Consider the following 26,085-nt stretch of genomic DNA (forward strand, 5'->3'; position numbering starts at 1 on the left):
CATCGCCGAGGGGGGCCCGCGCGCCGCCGCCGCCTCCCGCCGCACTCGGGAGCGAGCTGTAATGAAATACATAAAGCGTTAAAAACTGCCCATGCTGCCCGTAGCTGCCACCACCGCTACTGGGCATTGCTTGCCCTCAGTCGGCACTTCAGGGACAGCCAAAGACAATTAGCATATCCGCCGCCGGGAGAACCAACGTTTCACAGCGCAGCCTTAAAAGTGTGCCTAAGTGGAGTTGTTAGACCGTGATGGGGGAAAACAAATCACTGCAAACTTAAGAATGGGAAAAGTTAAGAAAGATGGGACTAAATATCAAGGTGTGCGTTTATCCCTCTCACCTGCTTTTCACAGTAGTTTTCAGGGGCAACTAGGCTGTCATTTTACTGGAAATTTGGGCTTTGGAATGATCCATATTCAGCAAAGCCTGGGAAATCAGGAAGATGGATCACATTCAAGATGCTCAATTGCATCAAATTCTACACCTTGGTATCTGATCTAGTGGCTGTCTGAGCCGGTATGGTACCTTGGACATCTCTAATAGCAGAGCACGGGGTAACACACTGGAAAGCATCATACTTCTATGGCTCGTGATGGAGGTCGATGAACAGGCACCATGGCTGCTGTTTAGTGACAGGGAAAGGGCGGATGCCCAAAGCCCAGCCATCTCACTGGGTGCTGAATCGTCTTTACAAATAATCTCACAAAAGCCAGCCGGCTGTTTCCATATGAATTCAACACTGCCTAGCAGGGCTCTGGTCTAAGATGTTCGGCTGAGGCTGGAGGAATATTTACAGGTAGGTGATCTGTGCTCACACTGCTCAGCAGATGCAGCGTTCGGCAGAGAGGGTACAGCTGCCATCCTGGTGAGCAGAGACCTGACAAGGGTACAAGCTCTGTGGGGTGTTCTTGGGGTGAACGTGTACACCACCATATTCTGTGTCAGAACTGCTCCTTCAGCTGTGTACTTCCAAGCTCCCACAGCAGGATCATCAAGCAGCATTTCCCAATACAGCACAGGTTCCAAGTCCTCCCTTCACTCAGAATTTATTTATTGGCAAACAATCATTTGCCAACCATAAATTTGTCCCTTCTCTTGCAGCCTACAGCAATGAATGATAACTCAGCACAAAAGGGCACAACATGATTCAGGCATCTCCTCAGCAGCAACACAGTCTACTGCAGACTGTTCCTGACTGTTGCCCCCACCTCTCATTTAATATTTAAAACTGTCTTCAAAACTGTCTCCTTCACAGAAGCCAAAAAGGCTGCATCAAACTCTGACATGATGATGGTGAACAGGTATGCTAATCACACTGGAGTTTCCTACAGCTGATGTTCAATGAACTAAGGAAGATGTAGGTTTCAGGCAAGCTTTCTAGCACTAAAACAGGGACGTCCTAGAGCAGATTGCCATGAAGAACCAGGGAGTTTCCATCACTATAGGTGTTTGAAGAGGAGTGCAGACAAACAGCCATCAAGACTAATCTGAGTAAGGTACCTTTATCCATTTCCTGAGTTTTATACTGCCTATTTACACACTAACTATTTTTACTTTTTCTGTATTAGGTTGCTACTTTCTTTGTTTTTTTCAGATGGAAGAGCAGTCTAATCATTATTTTAAAATGAAAAGCTGACCCGCTCCCTGTGTTTCAGAACTCCCAGCTTTTATGGGATGAGCACTAGCTGCTCTTTTGTCTCTGCAAAAAGATCCTGGCAATATAACTTTCTGATGGTATGGGAAGCTGAAAAACAAAAGCTTGAACCTTTCTAAGGGTGGTCAACATCTTCCCTGATCAGCACCACGAATCCTTGTCATCCCTGTGGAAAGCTGGGCTGTCTCCCACTAAGAAAAGTCTTCTGACCACATGGAAACTGCTTGTTAACCTCTTCCAGCATGACAGTCTATACTGGGGAGCCCAGCCTCTTCTGCACACAGAACCTCAATTGTAGACATGGATGGGTGTAGGACATCTTACAGCTTTGAAGGAGGAAGAGAGCAAATTAAAATATGGATCCTTAATTGTGCAATTAGAGCGAGTCTGTGAGGGAGTTCAGAGGAGTCTATCGCTATTATCCACACACAAAAAATAATGTTGCCTTACTATGGGGAACTCTGGAAGTCTCTATCATGAGAACTGCTCAAACCTTCCAGAAATAGTTCTCACTAACAATCATGGCACTTTGCAACTGGCAGCCAAAGCAGTGTACCCAGAGCAGTGACTGCTACCTGGTGTTTAGGAGATAAGCTCACATCATCTTGATTGGCAGAGCCACATCAGAGCAGCTAAGGAGCACAGAAAGCCCTGTGAGAGGATCTTTCTCATCTGGGCTATTAAAAAGTCAGTGAAGTCTCACATCAGCAGAGCAACTCATGACACCAATAGTTAATTATCTGGAAAGAAAACAATCCATATCCATTGCTGTCAAAGGCAGTCTTTTCCTTTGCAGAACCCTCTCCTGCCCAACACATGCAGACAAAATCCACTGTCCTTTCAAGCCTCGCTGAGCAAGAATGCACACAGCTCTTTCTGAATAGCATCCACGAGCTAAGCTATGTGTGAGCTACTTAGTGCTAATGGAATATCCCTGCACACAATATGTCCTGAGGCCAAAACACACACAAAGTTTAGTAAGGTCTTCCACAAGACCTGCTTCTTCCCTCTTGCCAGCACTTGGGCTCCAATTCTAACAAAGTGACTGAGGCACCTCTCCCTTGGAGCCTGTCCCACGGCTGATTCCACAGCTGCTGCCAAGTTTACAAAAAACCAAACGCACCAAGGTATTTGCATCACTGATACAAGGGCAGATAGAGTCCTGGAGAGATGGAGCAAAACCCTCTGAACCCAGGGCATTCTCTTTCTTCTTCCTTCTGCATTTCTAGTGCCCCTCACTCCTCTTTAAACTTCTTCCATTGCTTCTTTTTATGGTAGGAAAGAACTCCTGCCGCAGGTGTAGCCCAACGAGCTGCATCCCTGCCTACAGGCACCATGGAGCCTTCTGCAGAACCATCACCCTCCCTTAGAAAGAGCCTCCTAGCAGAGGTCATTTAACTCAGTACCATTACAGGCTTCCTACCCTGACAAAACCTCTTCACTTCCCCATCTCCTTTTTTCTCTGGTTTATACCTCGCAGTCTATTGCTCTCAACTCTGTTATCACTCCTGGAGTTGACCACTCTTGGAATGTCTCTTCTTCCCTGAGCAGTCACAGGCAAATCCAGGTGATAAAATAAGTATCAACCCCTGCTCTCTCTTCCTTCCATCACCCATTCTAGTTTCTTGTCCAGTAGATTGGGGTGGGTAATTTTTTATCAAGTTTATTGCATTACCACCCAGGAAGTTCCTCCCATAAGGTTAAATGCTTTGCTACCTAAAAGTAATCTTTGAAGTTGCTGACAACATATGTGCTTAAGTGCGTTCCATGGGTTCTGAAATCCACTGTTCAGAGCTCACTGCGGTCACAGGCACATTCACCTGTGCATTAACAACTCAATGTATAATTAACAACAGCCTTGTCATAACAGGCAGTGACACTTAGAAAAACTAGAACTAAACCCTGGTTGGAAAATTCCTTTTTGTTCACCAAAGTAGCAGCAGGATTTGAATTCACCCCACATAAAAAAGTACCACACATTTTCTCCATCATTAGTGCAATCCTTGGTGAGAAAAACCAAGATACTTTTGGGGTAAATTTGAGTTGTATAGGGACAAGCTGTGGGAGGCAGGGAGAGAAATCTGTCTTATCTGGAAGCATGAATTTTGGCTTGACCACTATTTCCCAAACTGAGGCATGTCAAACTGGTGCTTCATTACTTAAAATCCATTTTCAGGGTTCACACAGGAGTCAGTTATGCTTGGAAAGCATTGAGTGAAGCTGGTGATTGTGGTGATCTGTGCTGCAAGGTTAAGAAGAAGGGCATGGGAACATCTTTGGAAAAGCATCTGCTGTTCAAAATTTGAAGAACTGAATCCATTGGTTTTTCCAAAGTACTTTTTGCCATAGGAAAAGTTCTGTCTTTTTTCTTCTGGTTTTTTGTTGTTTTTTTTTTTTCCCTTGTCTTTATGCAGAGGAGTAAATCTGGGGAAGTATAAACATATCTCCAGTCCTCTGTTATGAGATGAAGATGGGATAGTTGCATTTCCCTGTTCACAGGCAGGCATCCTTTACAGAGGCTGGAACATATGCTACCTGAGTTAAGGCTCTTTGACAAATGGGTAGAATTTAATGAATCTCTCAGAAAAGCAGATGTACATCAAAAATTGTCTTAGAGAATTTTCCGAGTTACAGCTTCTGCACAGGATTTCTGTATGGAGATTTAACTACAGTAACATCTTCATCCAAACCACAGACAGAGAACACAAAGGTATTTTCCTCTTCTTAGGTAAGCAACACCTTAAAATAGGTTCATCTTACAAGTCACTCTTTAGATGACTAAAACCAGGAACAGTGATTTCCTTTTTCATTATTTATTTTACTATACACATAATTAAAAATTATGGTAATTTCAGCTTTTGACAAAGGTGGGTGTTTGATCACTTTCTGGTAATGAGATAAATGGAAAAAAAATCTCAACAAAAATCACCTTTTATCTTGCCAATTAAAATTACTAAAAATTATTCTGCAGAATCCAAATGCAGAACTCAAGTAATATAATGGTATTTCTTCAACATTTTATCAGGCAGGCCTCCAATTCTTGCAAGTAAATGGGTGCCTGACTCTGTAAAACTGTCACACCTTTTTAAAGCAAACAGTAGTTAATGTTCACTATTCACCTGCTAATGTCTGGTCAGACACTAAGAGAATAAGGAGAGTATTTCCACCCCATTCTTGTAGTTACTCCTGTGTAGCAGAGCAAGAGAAGCTTCACACTAAATTACATAACTCACTTTTCTCAGCCCAATAAAGTGGTAAGACAAGTGATTTGGAATGAAAGAACAGCATAAAATGAAATCTAAAGGAGAATTACATCTCTAGTAGCACAGAAAACCACTATGCCTTGCTTAGTGCTGTAAGTCTGAAATTCCTGATACAAACCTTTGGAAAAGGAGAAGGAGCAGCCACAAAAGCTTCCTTGAATTCAGTCTCACATGATGTTCTCAGCTCCCTTTGGAAGCTTCTCAGAAAAAGTTACTACAGCTCTCAAAACATTTCAGAGACCAAATAAAAGCTTGTGACACATAGGTTCAGGAAAAAAAAAATCACTCTGTGGTGTCTAATGTAGCATGTTTTTCTAGGTTGGGCAGCCTGTTACACAGAACTGTTGGAAACTGGCCTTTCTCACCCAGATCCAGCATTTCCAGTTTATAGGACTTAGGTCTAGGCTTTGGTGAACTGGAATCTATCCAGGTAACCACTGCATCATATGGGTAAGCACACCTCACAGTATTAGGAGAACCCTAAAATAACAGTTCTGTAAAATTAGGTATTATGTTAATTGTACATAAACTCCCAATTCTACAAATGCATGTGTCTTCTGGAATGCTGTAGCCACCTGATGCCAGCTGAAGGATAAGCACAAGTTTGTGAAGGTATGCTTTGGAGTGCTCCAAGCCCGTGGTCCTGAAGGAGATGTATCTAGAACATAAGGGAAGTTCTGATAGTTTGGTTTTCATATCAAAACAAGCCTCAGCAGGGTAGAACCTCCAGAGATACCTGACAAATTTTTCTGTATTGTATTATTAAGAGCTGGTGAGAAAATCAATACATCAATAAGCCAAAAATGCTGGTACCAGGCAGTATCAGCCCCTTGTTCACAGGGATTGAGTGCAAGGCAGATGAGTCCTTGGTTTTTTACAGAAGCCTTGCACTGTGGCAAACACACTGATGAAAATAAAAATGCTGTAACTGGTACAGGGCTGGAGGCAATGACATTATTAACAGCATTATCTGTTTCAAGGTGTGCCTTTCAAATAGGTTTGTCCACCAGATAAAAAAGCCATTTTCTTATCCTTTTCCCAAACAAATTTTGCCCTTTGCCCTTTTGGATTTCTCTCAAAAAACTACATAAAGCCTTCCAGATTCATGGGTCCTCACACAATCTTTACAGTTCCCCTGCACAAGCCAAACCCTCAAAATTGGAAGAAAAATTCCAGAACCACTGAATGAAAGTAAATCCTGAAAGTAAGGAAGAACCCCTTTCCTGAACTGGAAACATACTCCTAGATAAAAGCACACTACTTGCAGAATGCACATGCAGATGTCTCCTCTGCAAGTTTTGACGATTTTCTCACTGAAGCCATTTAGCAAAATGAAAATGTTCTCTTAAAAGGCTTTGGAACACAAGTGGCACCAGAATATTTTTTTTTTTTTTTTTAATGAGATGTGATGCTCCTGAAGAATGCAAGCCATAAACACACTGCTCCAACACTTTCAAGTGTGACTTTATTCCAAAAGAAGTCCATCAACAGCAGGGGCTTTCGTGACTTCAGGCTAACCCTGGTATGAGACACTGATTTTAGACAGCAGCAGTGCTAACAGCTATTGCAGGGCTGCTCTGCCATAGTGCATTAATCTGGAAAAGATCCAAGGGATCCAAAACTGGAGTTCTTCATCAATCTACAGTTCCAACAGACCTGAAATGAACCATAAGCTGCAGAGTCAAGAATTCATTCAAGATAACAGGAGCCCTAAACTCCAGCTCCCAACTGTTCAGTTTACTTGTCCACAGACTGGAGAGGAAACTTGTCTTTTCCTGGGCTGATGCTTTCTGGACACATTCCAGTGGAGAAATTCCTGAAGCACTCACAATTACAGAATTTTGCTGTCTTCAGTGCACCTATGTATATATACTTCATTAGGCAAATTTGGCTAGCTGCAGGTGAAGTTAGAGCAAAATGTAACTTTCTCATTTGTGTTAGCTCTGCAGTAATGACAGTGATAAGAATGTGCTATCATTTTTACTCTTTTAGTACCAGAAGTGTAAAAAGTGTTAATGTTTTGGCTTTGTTTTTTAACCAGAAACTTGTTAAAGAAATACACCTGGGAATATCCTACAGAAAACAATTTGTGTGCCATTTATACACTTTGGAATGTAATTCTGGGGAGGAATTAATAGACACTGTGGCTTCAAAACATTCAGACATCAAAAAGAGCATAATGGAATGATTATTTGCAGTCTTCATTCCCTCCAATCCAGCATTCACCATATATTTTCATATATGAATTACAAGAGGCACTTTCTATGTTGCACTCTGCCTCAACTGAAAATATTTACAATTGTATTTACCTAAAACATTTGGTCAATACTGTCTATTGCTTATGCAACTATTTACCCAAATCCCTGGCCCCTGTACCAAGAAGTGGGAAGAAAAGCACTGAGCAGCCAACTGAAGAGTTATCAAAAAGCCTGAATTCAAGAACCAGAAACTCTTAAGAAACAACCAGGGTAAGAAGAGTATTGTCTGTAAGATCTTTATTTCTTCCATAAAAGAGGAAGGACTACATCATCTAAGCAGAGAGCTTCCAATTTCTATTAAGCAAGATGGTTCAAGCTATACCCACATTTTTGGGGAGGAGGGCAAGGAGGGGGAAGGGGAGCAAACAGCCTTGCCCCAAACAGCAACCATAAAGACAAGCTGTTGAAAAATGGTCACATTTTGCACTCCTTCAGAAACCAAAAGGGGGAAAAACAAAGCAAACACCCAAGTTACGTGCTAGGGTGGATGTATAAAAATGTCAATTATTTAAACACAGTACTTCTCCGGAGGAACTTGCTTGCAGAAACAAAAGCAATGCCTGTGCAGTATCTTTCCAATGTCACTTTAGAAGATACACAATCCTATCTGGATATGCAAAAGCCAGTAATGCCAGAGGACAGAAAAAGCAAGTAGGCAGCCCACCATCCTGTGGCATTAAAAAGTGATTAAATGAAATTCACAAATGGTTTAGTGAAGTTTCTGATAGACTAATCACACAGCAGTGCTCTAAACAGAGAAGCAGACCCATTATCAAAACATTTCCTTTAAGAAAACTTTTTATCTTGGCAGAGTACTTAATGTATTTATTGTGATGAGATAATGGCTTCTCACTTCAGATTTAGAAGAACAAGGATGAAAAGAGGGCTTCCCACAGCCGTATGCACTAGCAAGTACTAGTACAAAATCCATTCTTTGCTTTAAGTCTCCATGTTTTGGATCAAAGACTAACTGTTGACCCAGTTTATAAGCTTCTCTTAAAACTGGCCTGTACTTCAAAACTAAAAAATAAAAAATAAAATTATTCTGTTTAGCAGCAGAGTGTTTACCCACAGACACCAATGATTCACTCAAAGCAAAACTTAATTATTTTCTGACAGATTGGTTAAAATTGGCCAGGGAAATCAGAGCAGAAAGCTCAAATACCTTCCAGAAGCCATATGCAGCAGGATGCACTGCTTCCCACTATTACCTACCTGTACAGTTCGCCCAAGCTAAATATGGATATTTCTCATTGTGGCTACTGCATTATCAGGATTTTTTATATAGAAACAGTACACTGCTAATCAATACAAGTACTTGGCTCATTTTTTAAAATCAGGAAGTTTCCTTTACCATGGCAGGTACTCTATTTCAGACAGCCACACTGATGAAAACATCCCTATGTGGCAGATGTCTAAAAAAAACCCATGAAAAAATCAAGCCCAATGGCTCTCAAATCCGTCACAAACACATTCAGGATATTTCTAACTAAATACAGTGCATAATTAACAGTCATCTTAGAAAGACTTAACCTTTATTTGCCCGTTTATTTCAGTCCACACTCACCCCCACTTTCCCCAGTACACTGGCTGGATCACAAAACACTTCTCCACAGCCAAGAAGAATCTTTTTGGGTTGGTCATTCACTTCGGAGTTGTATTGTGCAATACAGTTGTAAGCAAATTCTGAATTCAAAGCAAGGGGGAGTTGACAGATGAAAACCACACTAATATTGTATACAGAAACTGGTGCTCAGCAGTATTGCCTTTTCAAACATTCTCAATTGCAAACTCATCTATTTTCACAATCAAAACATTTTTGTCCGAAAAGTTTATTTTAGTTTTCTGAACACTCTAAAGCAACTGTGCTTTTGATGTTACACAAGTGTTCAGATAGGATTAACAAAAATTAAAATGTTCTAAATTACAAATTTAATTCCTGTAAGAGCTTGAGAAATAGAACAGAAAAGCATGACATACACACATTGTGAAGAAACCCCAACTTTTCATGCAATGGCAGGCAAGATGTAAAAAGCCACCCGAATTCACACATTTTTACACCGAATCATCAGAAAAAGTACTCTGTAGTAAATCTGTACATCCAAATACATTTGGGATCTACACCTAAGTTACATTATTTAATGTTATATACACTTATTACCCCTTGTATGATGTCTAAAGGAAAATCTTCATTCAACCCAAACCCCCAAAAAAATATGCAAGACTAACTTGGAAAAAAGGAGAATCACTTTAGACATTCAGTTAAAATGTTGGTTTTGTTTTAATCTAGACCTCAGAGAGTTTATTAAAAAACAAACAATCCTTTTCATTTAACATTTTGCTTTCTAACTGTACAGTAAATTGCATTGCAGAGAACACGCCCCGTCTTCAGACTGTATTTTCTTTGGATGGATTTAAGATGTAGCTGGATATTACTTTAAAGATAAATAAAGGGAAGTTGGTCCAACTAGAACAATAGCCAATATATTACATGCATATGGGAGTTTTATATATGTTTAAATTATTTTTTAAACAAATGAGTGTAGGGTAGTTGATATTGCAAATAAACCAAAAAGCACCTGGAGTTGAAAATACAAAACATACCTCCTATCCTGGCAATGGCAGTAAAAATCAGAAGAGTAATCTTTCTGGAACAGCATTTTTACATAATTTAGAAATGTTGAGTACCAGGAAGACTACTAATCAAGTAGTTTTAGCAGCCAAGTTTCCCTCTTTTTATTGAATGGAACAAATGCTTTAAACAAACCGTTTGTCCTCTTCACTGAAGAGAGCTAGTTATTCATCTTTAATGAGCTAGGTTTTTTGTTTTTTGATGGTTTTTTTGGGGGGAAAGATTAGCCACATACTGTAGTAATGCCTACTGCATATAATCCAAGCATTTGCTGTGAACAGTTGGAGAAAGCAGTCAGTAAGAACCTAGGATCAATGAAATAGATGTTACTTTAAGCCATCCACAAAATGGAGACCCATATAGTGCCCAGTGTTAAAACCCAAATCTCTTCTCGCCCATATAGTGCCCAGTGTTAAAACCCAAATCTCTTCTCGCTTTTTGCTGTGCAAGTTCATCCCCAGGAAAACAGGAGCTGATCCATAGTTCAATTTTCTTATTTCCTTAGTCAATTTTCACATTAGTGTAGATTTTACGAACAAAGGCACTTGTTCCCATGTAACCAATAGCTCCTGCAAAACAAACCAAAAATATTAAATATGTTAGAGAGCTGATCATCAAAACAAGCCAATGGTATAAACCACACACACTTAGAGAAAGTCACATAAAGCACACATACTCTGCACACAGAAACTTCTCTACCTGAAATACTTGTTCTCAAACTCTAATCATCCATGTTGCCCCTGAATGGCTGTCAGGAACTTTCTCTGTCTAGCAATCCAAATCCATTAAGCCATCTTACCAAGAGGCCACGCTCACTTGGCCTTGATAAATATAGCAGCCCCCCTACTGCTGCCAATAACCAAGTCCATTTTTTCTGAGCAGAGGGTAAAAAACATACAATCACCCACTCTGCAGGGAAGGTGGATGGGAGGGCGGGTTTTTATTATAAGTTACATGCCTTCTGGATGAGTGTTTTATTGGCAGATGGCTTCTTCCCTCCCACAAAGCACAAATAATAATAGATCCCTGTCCCAGGAGTCTTACACTCCAAGGAGGTCTGCACTAAGACATTAACAAGTAGCAGTTAGTAGTTAAAGAAATTGCAACCTGTGGTTTTCAAATTAGTAAGAGTCATGAGCAAAGTATGCATTGTCACAGCAGTAATAAAAGAACAGGTCACTGAGTTTTTGATAGGGGCAACAGTTTATGCTAAACCCAAAATACTGCAGTATTAACGACATTCAGAAAAGTTGAAGAAATGCACTGGACTAGGGCCTCTTCTCAGAAAGGGATTCAGTAACCTACCTGGTCAAACCCAGAACCTCAGGTTTGCCAGGCTCAGTAAATTCTGTGGGCTTACAACATCAGCAGAGAATGTCTTCAATTGTTCCAAGCAAAATGAGAGTAAGTCAATTTGGCTAATCATCATGTTTGAAGTGAAGTTGAAAATCAAGCAAGAATTAGAGACAAATGCTGTCTGACTGCCAACACAGGGATGGATAGAGAAGTCAGGGTCTGTAAATCACTACAGCAAATTCCTAACATTAAATGCTTGGATGGCTGGTAAAGAACACTCTTAAGAGAAAAGACATTTTCCTTCCTTGAAGCAATGAAGAAAAGCCCAGAATAAAGTATTGCAGTGAACTATTATGCACCAGAACTGCAGCAGACATGTTAAATAAAGAAGTCTAACCCATGTTAAAATTTTTATGCCAAACTTTCCAGTAAAAATATAAAGTGGTTGTTCTGCCTTTACATATTAAGGCTGTACAGACCTGCAGCTGGAATTGCTGACTATGGAATTATTCAGATCCTGAAGAGTTCTTTAAATCCTGGAGACTGATGGGATAATTTATGAAGTCAGCCATTAAGCTTTTACAAAGTTTTGGTTTTTAGACCCTCAAAAGCCCAACATTGAAGGCAAACCTAAATAAATAATAATAAATCATTCCAATGTTTTTGGAGCAGTAAAGAGCTTGTGGATTCAGCTTCTGTACAGCACAGCATTTCAAGTTGTATAAATATCATGGCAACCATTCCACTGGCCAGCAAACAAGGGATTTGCATTACTAACTTGGGCAAAGTAGAGTTCAATTAAAACAAGTACAGCACACACAAGATCAGGTTGCTGATTGCAAGCTAGCTGAGGATGCAGCAGAAGAAAAGCCTGCCTGTTTTCAAGGAAAGACCACTGCAGCAGTACTTGGACAGACCCAAGCACGGGCTGTGAAGAGCTGATGTGAACTTGGAATCATACAGAAGCACATGCAGATTTTTCTGCAGCTTGTTAAGAAATTAATCTTCTGTCTTACAATGTAAATGAACAAAATAATGGCACTGGACTCCTGCTTTAAGATTCACCAAGCTTTTCCTGTTAAAGCCAACACTGCCAACAGATCCAATGCCCACTTCTGTTGCTAAACTGAGATGCATTCCAGAACTTGTTCTTTAAGAGTTCCTCTAATGATGTGATGCCAGATACCACCGAGATTTGAGAGAACAAAGCATTAACGTTTTTCACTTGGGATCTAGAGAATGCATGAGGTGGAAGTGAGGGGGAGGAGTAGAGAGTAGCAGTCACATGAGACCACAAGCTCTCATCCCTATAAACAAATCATAACCTATTCTGAATCAGAGGTGCCTTATCCATGAAGGCCACTAATGGCCAATACCCAAGGCAGAAGTTAAGCCTCAAGGCTACTTCACAGGCATTGAATAAAACATGGGGCAGGGAGGCAGAAACCCTGGGCAATGAGGACTAAAGAATGTCCTCCTGATTCAGATGCAGGGCAGCTGGCTCATTTGAATAAAAAAAACTCCAAAACATAGTAAAGGAAAATATTTTATTTATTTATTAAACACCTTACCAGATGATATTTATAACCTCATTATGGCCTATATTTGTTTAGCAGAAATAGACTACAAGCATATTTCAGCAGAACAACAAGCTTTTAAATAAAGAGAAAAATCCAAATACTGAGGAAGAACAACCACAAAGTAAAAAGAGATTTTCATCTATTACTTCAAACCAATTACCAATTACTAACGTGACTTTATAAGCATCAAATTTTTTTGAAAGCTCTTTAAGCATACTTACAGGACTCATCTGAGTGCTGAAGAGTGGTATTGCAAGAGGCCTTTCTACGTTTCGTAGTTCCTAAGCCCTCCACTAAGTTGGGAAATGAGTCTTTGCTGCCATTAAGAGGGAAACATGAGGAGCTCAAAAGGTTTGGAAATTCTCACGGGCTCCCTACTGTCCGGTCCCAGAACTGAGATGCTCTGCAGAAAGCAGCAAACTTTGTGGATCAAAGCATCCCACTACATGTGGGATCGAGTTCACTAGGCATTGTCAAGAGCATTAAACCCAGAGCTGGAGGACCCATGCCTAGAGAGTTTCCCTGTGACTGCTTTGGGCCCTAACTAGTTCATCTCACATCCAACTGCGATACCCAACACGCCCACCCGTGTGAGCCTCCAAAGAACAGCTCCACACACTTTTCACAGACCTACAGTCAGTAGCACACACACTGCACAATTCTTTAACACAAATGTCTTTGTTAGACCTCAATGGCTGCAAGTTCCCTACACAAATGCTTTTTGACAGGGGATTTTTTTTCTCCACTCCACATGCTGAAAATGGCACTTCTCAGTAAAAAAGAATCTCACAGCTTCTCTTCCAACACATTTAAAAAGACAAAAAGAAATCTCAATAGAGCTGTGGAAATAAAGTTTAGTGTGCTGAAGTATTTTCTGGTTTTGAAAAATTTGGATTTTACTCTAATATTCCATCAAATAGTGTCCTACCGTGAGAAGAAAGCATTTGACAATCTTCCTTTTTTGTGTTTTAAAACACATTTTAATTACAGAAACTGGTGGACAAGCTTGGCTTCTGCATCACAGACATTTTAATCAATACTGGCCTGAGCACTTTAGAAAGAAAACATTAGAGCTGAAAAGTATAAGCCTATTAAAGAAAAAAAATGGCTGCAAGACTACCAAAACAGCAGGGAAGTCTTGTAACGTGCCAAGAACCTGATGAAGCAAAATTACATTGTATGAGAGAAAAGGGGAACAGGTACTCAGCTGTTAAGTGATGAATTCCCTTCCCTTTTCATAAAGCAGCATGCCATTACCCACTCTATTGATATATCAAGAAATGTATACTCTACAGATTTTAAGTTCCTGTAAGACATCTCATGTCTCAAATCTAAGAAATCTTCCCACTAGTTACAGGACTATTCATTTACTGCTAAGAAGTATTAAATTAGGATCACCAACAAAAAAAACAACATTATAGAAAAGTGCAAAAGAATCAAGGAGCACCTTCTGACGGTCATAAAGGAAATGATAAAAATCAAGTTAACATGTGAACAAGTGTTTGGTTTTATCAGATGACCTCCCTGCCATGAACTGTTTTTCTCTAAACATCTGTCAAAACAGTATCTTAAAAAGCAATGAAATCCAGCTGCACACAGGAGTACCCTGCACTCTCCTTGCTTGTGAAGATTGCAATACTTATTTCTCAAATGTTACCCTCAAGCTCTCAGTCCTCTGTCCTGCTCACCCTCATATATACATGCTACAAGATACACATGGTACTGTCATCAGTATTGTGTTAACATTGATGTCTCAATGGGTGCAACAAGCTCCTTGTCTCAGTTGACAGTAAAAATCCAAAGCAAAATGCTAGCATGGCCTCAGCTTTATTTGGAATTTATTTTGCAGGATTTTTTGCCAAATACTGAGTCTTTCAAGCTTGCAGAGAGGGTGAAATTCCATGCACAATACATAAATTATCTTCCTATCAGAAGACACAATCCATAGGAATCTCCTATATAAGGCAGGAACCAAGTATAGACAGAAAACTCTTCAGATTCTTCTCAAAGACTTTTTGAGTAGATCTTGCAGACATTCCACCACTAATACCATGAACTAAAGTCAGAAATAGGAGTCTGAAAAAAATTCTTAGAAAACCATCAAAATATCTGGAACTTACCACACATTATTCCCAAAGCTGTGCTAAATACTGCCATATAACCAAAGTAAAATGATGTTTGAAACAAGCCATACATCCTGAAAAAGAAAGATAGAAATTTATGCTCAGTGTTTCCCCTGTATTTTTAATCAATAAAACTTATTTGGCAATACAGATAGTCAAGCAAGAAAACTATCACTTACTTTGTCTTGAAAAAGTAGTAGTAAAAGGAGTACATGTAAACATAAATCGCAGTTGATGCCGCAGAAAGAAAGCTTGTCCATTGCCTGAAAGTAAACACACATGTCCATCATACAACTAGCCAAAAAGCTTCCCAAGAAGATGCACAATGCACTTGAAAAAGACCTATCTAGACTGAAGAAATACTACTTTTTTACAAAAGTCTCACAATCTGGTTAACTATGAAAATAGTGCAACACTTACCACCTGTAATCCTCTGCATTTAGCAGGAAATACGTACAAACGATGGTCACACAAACTGTCACAATGCAGAGGATAACCAGAACCAGCATCATAAAGCCATAAACATAGTAGATCTTGTAAGCCCAGAATGAAGTAAAAATGAAATACCTGAAGAGAGTAAACAAAATATGCAGATGATATTGTAAATTGACTTAAACTGTAATTTTTTAATCAAACTGGGAAACAGCTGACGTACTCACATTTCAATAAAAATTGATCCAAAAGGGAGGATTCCACCTAGGCAAACAATAACAGCTGGTTCCATGAACCTGAAAGATATTAGGATTAGTTTAGAGACAACTGAAATTTTTAATTTAGAAACATATTAAGACATTAAGATAATTAATATAGCACAGAGCATTGTTTAAAAGGCACACTAACAAGAACATTTCCGTGTCATACCAGCAGATTAGAAAGATTCCCTCAAAAATGTCACATGTATGGATTAAACAAAAAGTTACTCTTGGGGAAAGCTGAAACAAAACATAAGGCTCGTGCCTATCACCTACAGGCATAGTAAGGTTAGCTTTCTAACCAGCCTCAAGGCCATAGTAAGAATTTTTCTTGACAAAAAGGGCCTAAGCAATCAAGCCCCATGACATCCACTAGCCCTGAATGAAAGTAGTGAAAACACAGTGCCATTGATGGCTACAAATACAGCAAAAAGTGCAAGGAAAATTTCACAGGATAATGGTTATATAAATAAGAACCACTATTCATTTTTAATGCTATACTGAGTCATGAACATATAGCTAAAAATGAATACCCAGCTACCTGTAGAAGACACGCACTAAAAGGTGACCTCTCTATAGTACTTGCAATGATGCTGAATCCAGCCAGGAATCAGTGATTTAATTTGCAGCTTTTATTATTTATAGGGAGACTTGTCTAAGTTGATGGTGTGTAACTTCATCATGAAGTAGAAGTTTATTTAACCGTCATGCTGATCCAGAAAAAGCCATCAGATTCCCAAGATACAGGTCACAATATAAATTAAATTCTAAAATCTGAGCTGCACAACCCACTACTAACAAGAGACTAAGTGTGCTGCACTTCTTGGATATTACAGGCTTACATGTTTCAGTGCCCCTTTCACTTTGTCTGTTCCATTCCCCTGAACAAGGGAAAGCAAGACAAGTCTATTAAAAAATCCTCTGAGGATATTTCAATTTCTGTAGCTTGTTGCTCTCACCTCAGAATTAAATTAATAGGAAAAAGTGATTGCATTCATAATTTTCCAAAAAAATATATATACTTTTTGAGACTTGGCACCACTTTACATTCACTTCAAAAATTATAAAGGCTTCTTCACAGTTCAAACCATATACCTGCAATATTTTAGGCTCTGTGCCATCAACCTAAGTACAGAATTGTGAACAGCACTGCAAGCTTCCCCCCACCAAAACCCTACAAATATGTCTCAGCTTGTGTAAGGAGACCACGAATCAGAACAGTTCTGCCTCTAAGGCACACTCAATCCTAAACCTGTAAGAGGCATTAACTTAAGACGAGAGGTTTTAGTGTCAATTTATCTGTACAAGAATTGAGTTGGCACTACCCCTTTTAAACAGGGACTAAAGAGCATTTCAGGCAAAATGTGAATCAGTGATCCAGGAGTGTAAAATCTGCTGCAACTATTAACCAGGGTGTTTTAATTCAAAAGAAAAATAAATCATATTAAGAAAATGTCAGTTGAGCAGTTCTTCTAGGCACAACTCAAAAGAGTTATTCCATTAAAGCTGAATACCAGAAAAGCCATGCTGAAGTAAATATTTCTAATTAACATTTATGCTTGTCTTTACCATTTCTTCTCTGGTATAGGACGAGGCACTGCATTGACACGACATGGAAAATTAGGCTGTCCTGACAGATTTCGGCCAAGAATAGTCCCAACAAGGTTCAGTGGAAGGATGACAAAGAAACAAATACAGCACACTGCCACCTGCAAGCAAAAAATTACAGCTGTAATTAAAAAAACAGGTCTAAGACAACAATAGAAGATAATGAACCAGTATTAGTCTTTAGTAGTTACTGCTGTAGAATCATACTCCTACTTACGAAGCATTAGTCAATATGAATTTTATCAAATAGATGCATTTTTTCCCTGAGAAATTTTCTAATAAACATTTTTAAAGTATATTTTCATCCATCAATTGAGAGAACAGAACCATTACAGTTTGCTTTACTGTTTCCACCTAATCATTATACTCAATACACTGCACAAGAAATAAAAGGAAATCTTCATGGTAATTCATAACAGAAAGTGTTGTCAGCATCTTTTACAGTTTTGCAGAGAGTGCTAGCTCTGGGAACTAACATCTAGCATGGGTGCAAAATTTTTAATCCAATAAAAAAAAAAAAACAACCCAAGGCAACCAATCAACCCACCCACCCAATAAGAATCACAAAACCATGTAAGAATGCTACCAATTTTGATTCAATTTTGGGTTCAATTTTTTTCCACTATGCACCAACCAGGCAACTATGAGCATAGACTGACAGAAACCAGTGACCACTGGTATGCAAAGATACACAATTTAGAAGCACAATGACCCTACTAATATATAGAAATCAAGTTTATGCACAATACAGGAAAGGTCAAGCCAATGCTCCAATGCTCTTTCCAAAGCCTCTCTAAAAATCTAAAAATCATGAATCTTTTTATGCCACTACACTTATGTAGCTCCATCTTTTCTGTTCCTTAAATGCAACATAATTTATCTCCCAAAAATAGGAAAATTTCAAGTGTTAAGCAAGACATTCTCTACTCATAACTCTTTAGCACAAAAAGAAATAGCATTAGACAGTTTGGTTGCTTTTTGATATTGATAACTAAAGACAGAAGTTGCCCACAATGCCATCACCACAGTACTGAATAATGACCTGGTGACCTTTTCTATGCAAACATATGAAAATACTGCCTTTTAATGGCTTTGTTGCCTGAGGCTCTGTGTACACCCTGGTGCCTCCTGAGCAAAGGAGCTACATTTGTCTTCACTCCAGCAAAATGCAAAGTCCACGGTAGCAGGTTAATGCGAAACTACAGAGAGAGGAACAGATCTAAGAGCACACATTGACTTGCTTAAGAAGCAGTTACTCTGAGGATAAATAAAAGCTCATGTGTGTTGTATCTAAGAAATCTACAGCAAGCAGCTGAAAAGAAAGAATGACATTACAATACAAACAGCATTAGGTGAGTCACACAAATTTAAGGCAACATTTGACTAAAGTCAGTGGGTTATTCTTCTATTACTAGCTAGCTTAGGTCAGATGTGAAGGGAAAACATTGCCTGGGGTTGGATGGAGCAAGCCTTCATGCTTCACAGGAGGGGTACACCAAACTGGTGGGTCAACAAGCAGAAGCACTTTCCAGACTGCTCTGTATATCTTTGAGGAGAGGTTATTAAAGAATTACTTCACGAATCACTAAAATATGAAGTGTCACTGGTAAATAAGAAGACACTAAGTTGTACTTATACTTGAAGTATAAATATATCAACAATAAAGCAGTTTTTACACAATTAATTTAGCATCTCCCATTTATCTTCCATTACTCAAAAAAACACAGGTAAGCAAGCATAATGTTTTAAGTAGGACACTGAAGTTGCCTAAGAATAAATTTCAGGAGAAGCATACAACTCACTCACTGGATACAGTTTCTGCCCTTGAAAACAGCTCAGTCCAAATGAATGAGCAGATGAGAATTTTCAGAGAAAAATGTCAAAAAGTATCAGAAACATCGAAGAACATCATCTTGAGTGCTACATTTATTAAAATCCTCACCAAAAAGTCACAGCTTGTTTGAGGTGCAGTGGGTAGAAGAGAAGTGTAAGAATTAAGGTTTGGATAAGATCCAAAGGATTTCTGAGCTGAACATACTGAAACCACTTCCATTTTCAAGACTGTGCTCTGCTTCCTGCAGCAAGGCCCCCTGGATGTGGTGGGTGGTCCACTGTGCTCTGTGGTGTTGTTCTGGCAGGTAGGTTTCACACCTGGCTGAGGCAGAAAGCTCAGATCCAGGCAGTGTGAAAGGGCATCTCTACTGCTCATGAAGCTTGCAGTGGTCTTTTATAGTACAGATTTTAAGATGACTGTAGCTTAATTTCTTGATCTTAAAAATTTTACCTGACTGGGGACAGTGGTAGAAAGAGAATCCACTGCTTTACTGCATAAAAAAACTGCTCAGGAACAGCCTTGGGCTCTAAGCTCACCTAGAACAACACTTAGCATCTTGTATTTGTCCATCTTGAAAAATATCTATTTCACAGAATCCACACAGAAAGATTATAACCTCGGACAAGGAGCCAAGCAAGGAACATCCAGGCCTAATTACTGATTAGCTGGAAAACTCCTGGATGAAACAAGGCTGTCAGCAGCATTTCATTCTAGTGACACCCTCTGCAGAGCTGAATGGCTTCAAATCAGGTGGGAAAGGAAAGGGCTCAATTTGATCCAGCAGAGCTTGGCGGTTGTGTTATCTGGGAAACTGACTCAGCAGCAGCTTTGAAACCTGAAATGTTCATCTGCATAAAACAAGCTGAGACAGAACAAGGGTTCCTTGAATAATGACTTCAGTAAGTCAAGCTATCCCCAGTACACCTATAATTGGCATCTGCCAGAAAATCTGAGTGCTTGTGGTTTCATTATCAGATCAGTCTAAGTATGACTAATAATGGTGTAATATCTTATATTCTGTTATCCATTCAGCTGAAAAATTAACCGATTTCAAACAGAACAACCAGCATCTTCAGTGATACCCAACAGCAGCATTAGATAAAGTCAACATTTTGTTCAACAGTGAAATGCCACCTGTCTTAATGCTGTGCTGTGTTCTGAGGATACCTAAAAGTGAAGTATATTTTTTTCCTTTTGTCCTGAAGCCATTTCAGGAGTCCAAAAATTATCTTAGCTAATTCTGGAGTGCAAAGGAGACACAACTGAGCAAACAAAGATGAACCATACCACAGACTCAGGAATGCCTCCTACTCCCAACCTGGCTCTGATAAGCTGTCCAAAATGAAGATGATGTGCATGTTCTTTCTACTGAGATAAGACCATCCTAGTTACAGCAACCTGCTGGTCTTAGTAAGATGACCAACAAAACCAGTACTGGTAGTACATATCATGTTAAACTCAGCAGCATCTTCCTTCTTGCTTTCCACTCATTACCTGACTCACAGGTAGCCTACCTGCTCAGATTGATGACTTCTAAAACAACTTTCTCCACTCTTGGCAATAACAAACCTTCTCTGGATTTGAGAGATGACTGGAGATAGCTGGTGTTTTTCAGGCATGTTCCTCTTAATCACAGGTCTGAGGTAAAATCAGTGCCCCTCTTCTCAAACTAAACAGGGTAGTGCCTGTAGCCACAGGTGGCAAGGACAGTGTTTGCAGGCTGGGCAATATCCAAATCTACAGAGTCTAAATCCTAACTGAAGCAAACACAGGGTACTGGGGTAACAAGTGTCTTAAAGACGAAATTACAAGATTTCTGACTAAAAGGTTTCCAAGAATAAGAATACAATGGGAAAAGCAGTTCAGGCCCTTAATGGCCTCCACCATCACAAATGGGAAGGAGAAATGAAGACATGATCAACATACATACCTGCTCTGCCTTCCTGCCAAAGTCACTGACAACATACTAAAAAATCCGCTCCAAATAGCAGTAGTTGCGTGACAGGCAGAGATCATAAGGTTATGTCTTTATGAGTGTTTTAAGAGTTATTACTGTAACATCAGCCATGAGAAATTCAGAGAAACTTTTAACTGCTACTTCATAAAACACAAATTATGCAAAGAGGCAAATACAGTACATCTTTCAAACCTGTTTTTTTATCAAGCAAACAAGCAGAGGTTCTCTATAAACCATGTTACCCAAAACAAATTATGTGAGTTTTTGTACCAAGCCAGTACATTAAAAATATTTATTGACAGTTGCAATTTTGTTGTACAAATGTCTTATTTGTACACTAGCAGCCAATTTAATTTGCGGGTTTTAGTTGCCATAGAAGAGATTGTCAACCTGACCAAGCCTGCATTCTTTCTAACTCCTTTTTGTTTTGATGGGGAAAAAATACTCTACTGCCCTTGACTGAATGTGCAGAATTCAGTTTTCCATATTTGAAAGGAAACATTGTCAAGAGGGATATAATTTATTTCCTAGTGCCATGTGTTTCATATTTTCTGACAACTGTAGATTAAACTTCTTTCAAAGGTGATAATTAAAATTTTTATGAGCATATCTAATATTAAACAGCTACTGGCAGGCTATGGTGCCATGTCTGCTTAATGCACAGGGAAGAAAAGCAATAAAAATTAACTGTCAAAGCAGGAGCTTGATCTTCCCTGTCAGCTACAAAAATGCACTCTTAGTCATGAGACTCCCTCCCATAGAGTGGTTACTAAATTTGTATAATGCAACAGTTTTCTGCACATTGTCCAAACATTACAAGAAATAGAATAGAATACTTTAAAATAAAGTGTTATTAGTTTTAGTACAACTAATTTGTTAATCTAGAATGTTGCTTTGGGTAATAAATTGAATTGTTGAAGATGCAGGCAGAAGAATTAAGCTGTGCCTATTTTTAGCAGAACAAAAGAGTTTGACCAAGGGTTGCACAGTCACTTTCAAGCAATTGAGGAAGCACCCTGCTGAATGCATGTATAACAGGATTTTTTTCCTATTTTTAGCCAGGTATATTTCTTTATCTGGCTCAAGGCATGAAAATCGTTGGCACTACCAGGCCTTCTTTTTTTAGTGGCAGTCAATACTCATATCAACTCAAAGCTGTCAGGGAAAGCTGCAGCTTGGATTAAGCTATCTGTTGGAGGACATACTTTTTTCTTTTCAAAACAAGGTACAAAACATGCGAACGACAGGGTCTCAACCCCAAGAGAAATACGGTGTGCTTAACCTTATTTAATTAAATCATTAAAAATGCACACTGGAAACCTTAGCCCCAGTGGAACCTACTGTTCAAACAAAACAAAAATGATAAATCTTAAAACAGTTAATAGAGGCTGCATAGATTTTGCAGTCCAAATATTACATTAGTCATAGTAACCTTAATGGAAATCTTTAAATTATGCATCACTCACAGAAGAATGTAAGCAGTCACAGCTTATAAAATGCCAGAATTAAAATGGTCCCTTCAAATTCAATCATGCTGTACTCTATAGAAATTCTGCATTAGTCAGTATTCTGCACAGAATTAGTACCATACTCCTCAAGCATATTATGGAGAAGTGATTTCACATGCCATTATTTAAAATTCTTCTTAAATCTTCCATGCTCCACTTTTTACACATAATACAAACATAAAAAAATATAAAAATGAATGTTAAATATACCAGAAAGACTGATAAACATCAACAGAAAGTAAGTCAAGACGTATAACAACTTCAGAACTCAATGTTCACCAGTAAGAGGACATAATAAACAACATACACTAAAAAATCAAATTTGGACTCTAAAGGCATGAATAATTGAACAGTACCCATTGCATTTCCATAAAGGTGAAGGGATGAGTGAAAAAAAAACCAGAGATTTTCTCTCTTTCATATGCTCTAGGAGTTAAAAGCTTTAATGCATTAAGTTTTAAAAAGGTCTCATATTTGAATAAAATCTGTCATATTCTTGATATCATTCTGAAGGGAAGGGCAGCTGAAAGCTACTCCAAGGAAGAGATTAAGCCTTTGTTCATGCTCATTGCTTATTTCACTACAGAACGTTTGTCATTCCATAGGTAAGACAGCTTGCAAGTTTATCTAAAAGGGCTAAGGGCAGAGTCCCGAGAGTGAAGAATCATTTCAGAAACAAGCTTTGCATCTTCCCAGGCCCCGCCACATCTTCAAGGAGATCCAAGACACCAGGAACGAGTTATACAAGGTGAATGAAGTTTTCAAGTTCAAAACAGACTGCAATGAGATGCATGAAGGTCCTGACGAGCCCAATCAATTTGAGGACTTCAAGACAAAGTGTAGAAAAGCAGATACCAGGTATGTGAAAGATCGGTGTTAATTTGGATGTTCTGGATTTGATTCTACCAGCTGCCCTTGCCTAAATTCCATAGGAAAATTCCTCTGGAGAGAAGAATTAAATCACAAAGACTACTTACATACTTCACTTGGAAGTGGCAATGCAAAACTGGCAAAGTACAGGATGACATATTTAAGAATAGTCTCTTAGCAACCTTTTAGCTAAGGAACTTTTTTCAGCAACTCAGTTTCTGCTTTTTCCAGATTTACAGCAGACAACACGAAGGGGCAATACTTGCCAGCAATTTAAATCAAGGAGGGTGGTTTCAAGACATGCTAGGGTAAAGGAAGTTATTTCTGTGTTCTAGTACATTTAGGTGTCAGAGGTTTTATTTCCCCAAGAAAGCAGCAAATTTACATTAGACTCTTCTGGAAGCTTCTTTACATTGAAAACAGAGGTGGAAAGACACAAAGGGATCTCATCCATAAAGCCAGAGGGCTCCCAGGGACTTCAACCTGAAGCATAATATGGTAATTGCAAACAATTTCCATTTCCTTCTACAAACCAGCTTGTTGATTTGAAGTCATTAGAGCGTTGCTCATTCTGATGAAGTTTCCGATTCATAACCTGCTAACTCCACTTAAGTTTTATTGCCACAGTCACAATGATTCAAACGCTTTCATAAAACCTTGCAAACATTAAAATCACTGTGCGTAGAGAGTCCTAACATCCTGATGAAGTGCACCCTGAAGATTTATATATCCATTTGCTTTTCCATACACGTGCCTGTGGTCTTAAAATACAAATCAGTTGAACAAATTCACAAGACAAACTTCAGCACACGTGGAATCGCCTTCCCTCAGCATTCCTGGCCTCCAAATGAGAATACGAGTGAGAAATGAGATGCCATAACTGCTGGCTTAGCAGTAAAACAGAGTCTCTTTGCACATATCAAAGATCAACACTGTAAACTTTTATGACTGTACTGTATATGGATGCTAGAGTAGGAAATTAAAAACACCACAATATTGCTTTGGGACACTGACCAACTAACACCAACATATTCAAAGATAGAATTTTAATCTAATTTCTCAAAGAAGAAAACCAGAAAAAATAAGTGTTTATAAACATGTTTAGCTTTATATTAGTAGTTTTGTAAAAATGAGTTCAATGTAAAAAGCTGGTATTTATGCATGCTTTGAAAATACTGCTAATAAGGAGGTGACTAGAACCAGCAATGTACACAGGTTGACTCTTCCATCAGTAAAAAATTACTGAAAGTCTTTGCCTGAAACTGAGAATTGTCCCTCTTGTTAGCATTTATAATCTCTATCACATTCATTCATTAACAATGTGTTCTTTAGAAGTATTTTCAGTCACATACTGAATTTCCATCATAAACCCAAATAATGCAATATGTAAGACACAAACTTCTGGTACTAAGCTTCATTTTGTGGTAGATTTAAACTAAGAAAGAAACCCAAGGCAATTTGAATGTCTCTAAATTACCTGAAGAACCTAACAAATCATACAAACTGATATGTAAAGAAGAAATCTATAAAAGATGTTAAATTCCAAGGTTTGCTACAGATATTACTGAAGAGAAAACAAGACTTCCTGTATTAAGATATTCTTTTAAGTTAACAGTGCTACTGCACGAAATTAGAAAAAGCAACTTTATGGTGTGTATTTCAAAAAATTTATATTTTAAAACACTAGCCCTTACAAGCTCAAAAAGAAATTCTGCCCAAGTGGCAAGTGATTATTTCCTACATTTTATTCACAGGATTATTTGAGGTTGCTTGAAGGGGACCAACACAAACAAAATCTTGACAATGGAAATAGAGAAAGTCATCATGACTAAATGAAAAAGTACTTAAACAAGCATAGTTTTTCAAGTGAGGGGGTAAATGTACAGACAGAAGACCATAACTGGACAGTAAATAACACTAAACAAAGTGAAAGGAGTGAGTCATTTTTGTAAAGACAGATTTGCTCAGAATGTCTTATCTCATATTGTTGCCTGATCATTTATTTTCATTTTTTTGCTTGATTGCAATGACTTAGAAGTATCTTTCACTTGGAATCCCTTTGTATTTAATTTTGCACTGGCCATCCAGAAGGAAATTCAAGTTGATCACTTTCCACATCGTTAAAATGCTAAGCTTAAATACAAAGCAGGTGTCACTTTAAGCAGAGATAAAACTGGTTTTGGCATCCAGCAGCTGTTGTTATCGTGATTAAAATAAATTATACTTGAAGCACCTTAACCCCGTCCCATGACAAATTTCTAATTAGATAAAGCTACGACTCACAAATGTATTTAGATTTAAAAAAAATCTAATTTTTCTGTGTGTACCATGGAGTTTATAATTTCCAATAAAACAACTCACCATGGTTGCAAAGGGTATAGCTCTTGAAGCATGGTAATAGATGGCAATGAAGTTGATGAAGAAGGCAGTTCCACACACCATTGCTGGAATAAGGAAGGCTCCAATGAACATCTGCTTTATCCATCGCCTTCCTGTAAGAAGGGACATTTCAAAGGGACTGGTCAGATACAGTTTTTTTTCAAAAAAAAAAAAAAAATTATTAGCAAGCACTCCAGAATTTACATGTTTGGCTGCTTCTCCCACAAAAAGGTGAAAGAAGTAAGTAACACCATACTGCATCAGCACACGAGCTAACAGCAAACTAAGTTTCATCTGACTCCTGGTAACTCACAAGGTACAGCAGATTAAGCCCTTTAGTGGGCCAGGTGAAAAGACAAGAAAAGGGATCCAGCAGGAGAACCTTTCAGCTGAAGAACAGCACATACTGACTAAGCTGAACAAAGAACCCAGA

At 38.7% G+C, this 26,085-nt stretch overlaps 1 protein-coding gene across 1 annotated transcript in view; it reads right to left on the bottom strand.

The window, feature by feature from the left end:
• Positions 1-7,393: 7,393 nt before the first annotated feature.
• The window catches only part of TM9SF3 (transmembrane 9 superfamily member 3), a 38,189-nt gene continuing 19,497 nt past the window's right edge, over positions 7,394-26,085 (bottom strand). Inside the window, exons 8-15 of the mRNA XM_033515791.1 lie at positions 25,635-25,765; positions 17,066-17,205; positions 15,464-15,532; positions 15,225-15,371; positions 14,984-15,067; positions 14,802-14,878; positions 10,231-10,374; positions 7,394-10,190 (exon numbers count right to left, since the gene is read on the bottom strand). Coding sequence (XP_033371682.1) covers positions 10,307-10,374; positions 14,802-14,878; positions 14,984-15,067; positions 15,225-15,371; positions 15,464-15,532; positions 17,066-17,205; positions 25,635-25,765 — 716 coding nt within the window. The 3' untranslated portion in view covers positions 7,394-10,190; positions 10,231-10,306. The remainder of the gene's footprint in view (positions 10,191-10,230; positions 10,375-14,801; positions 14,879-14,983; positions 15,068-15,224; positions 15,372-15,463; positions 15,533-17,065; positions 17,206-25,634; positions 25,766-26,085) is intronic.

This window comes from Parus major, chromosome 6 (assembly GCF_001522545.3).
Source record: "Parus major isolate Abel chromosome 6, Parus_major1.1, whole genome shotgun sequence".
In the NCBI taxonomy this organism is placed as follows: domain Eukaryota; kingdom Metazoa; phylum Chordata; class Aves; order Passeriformes; family Paridae; genus Parus; species Parus major.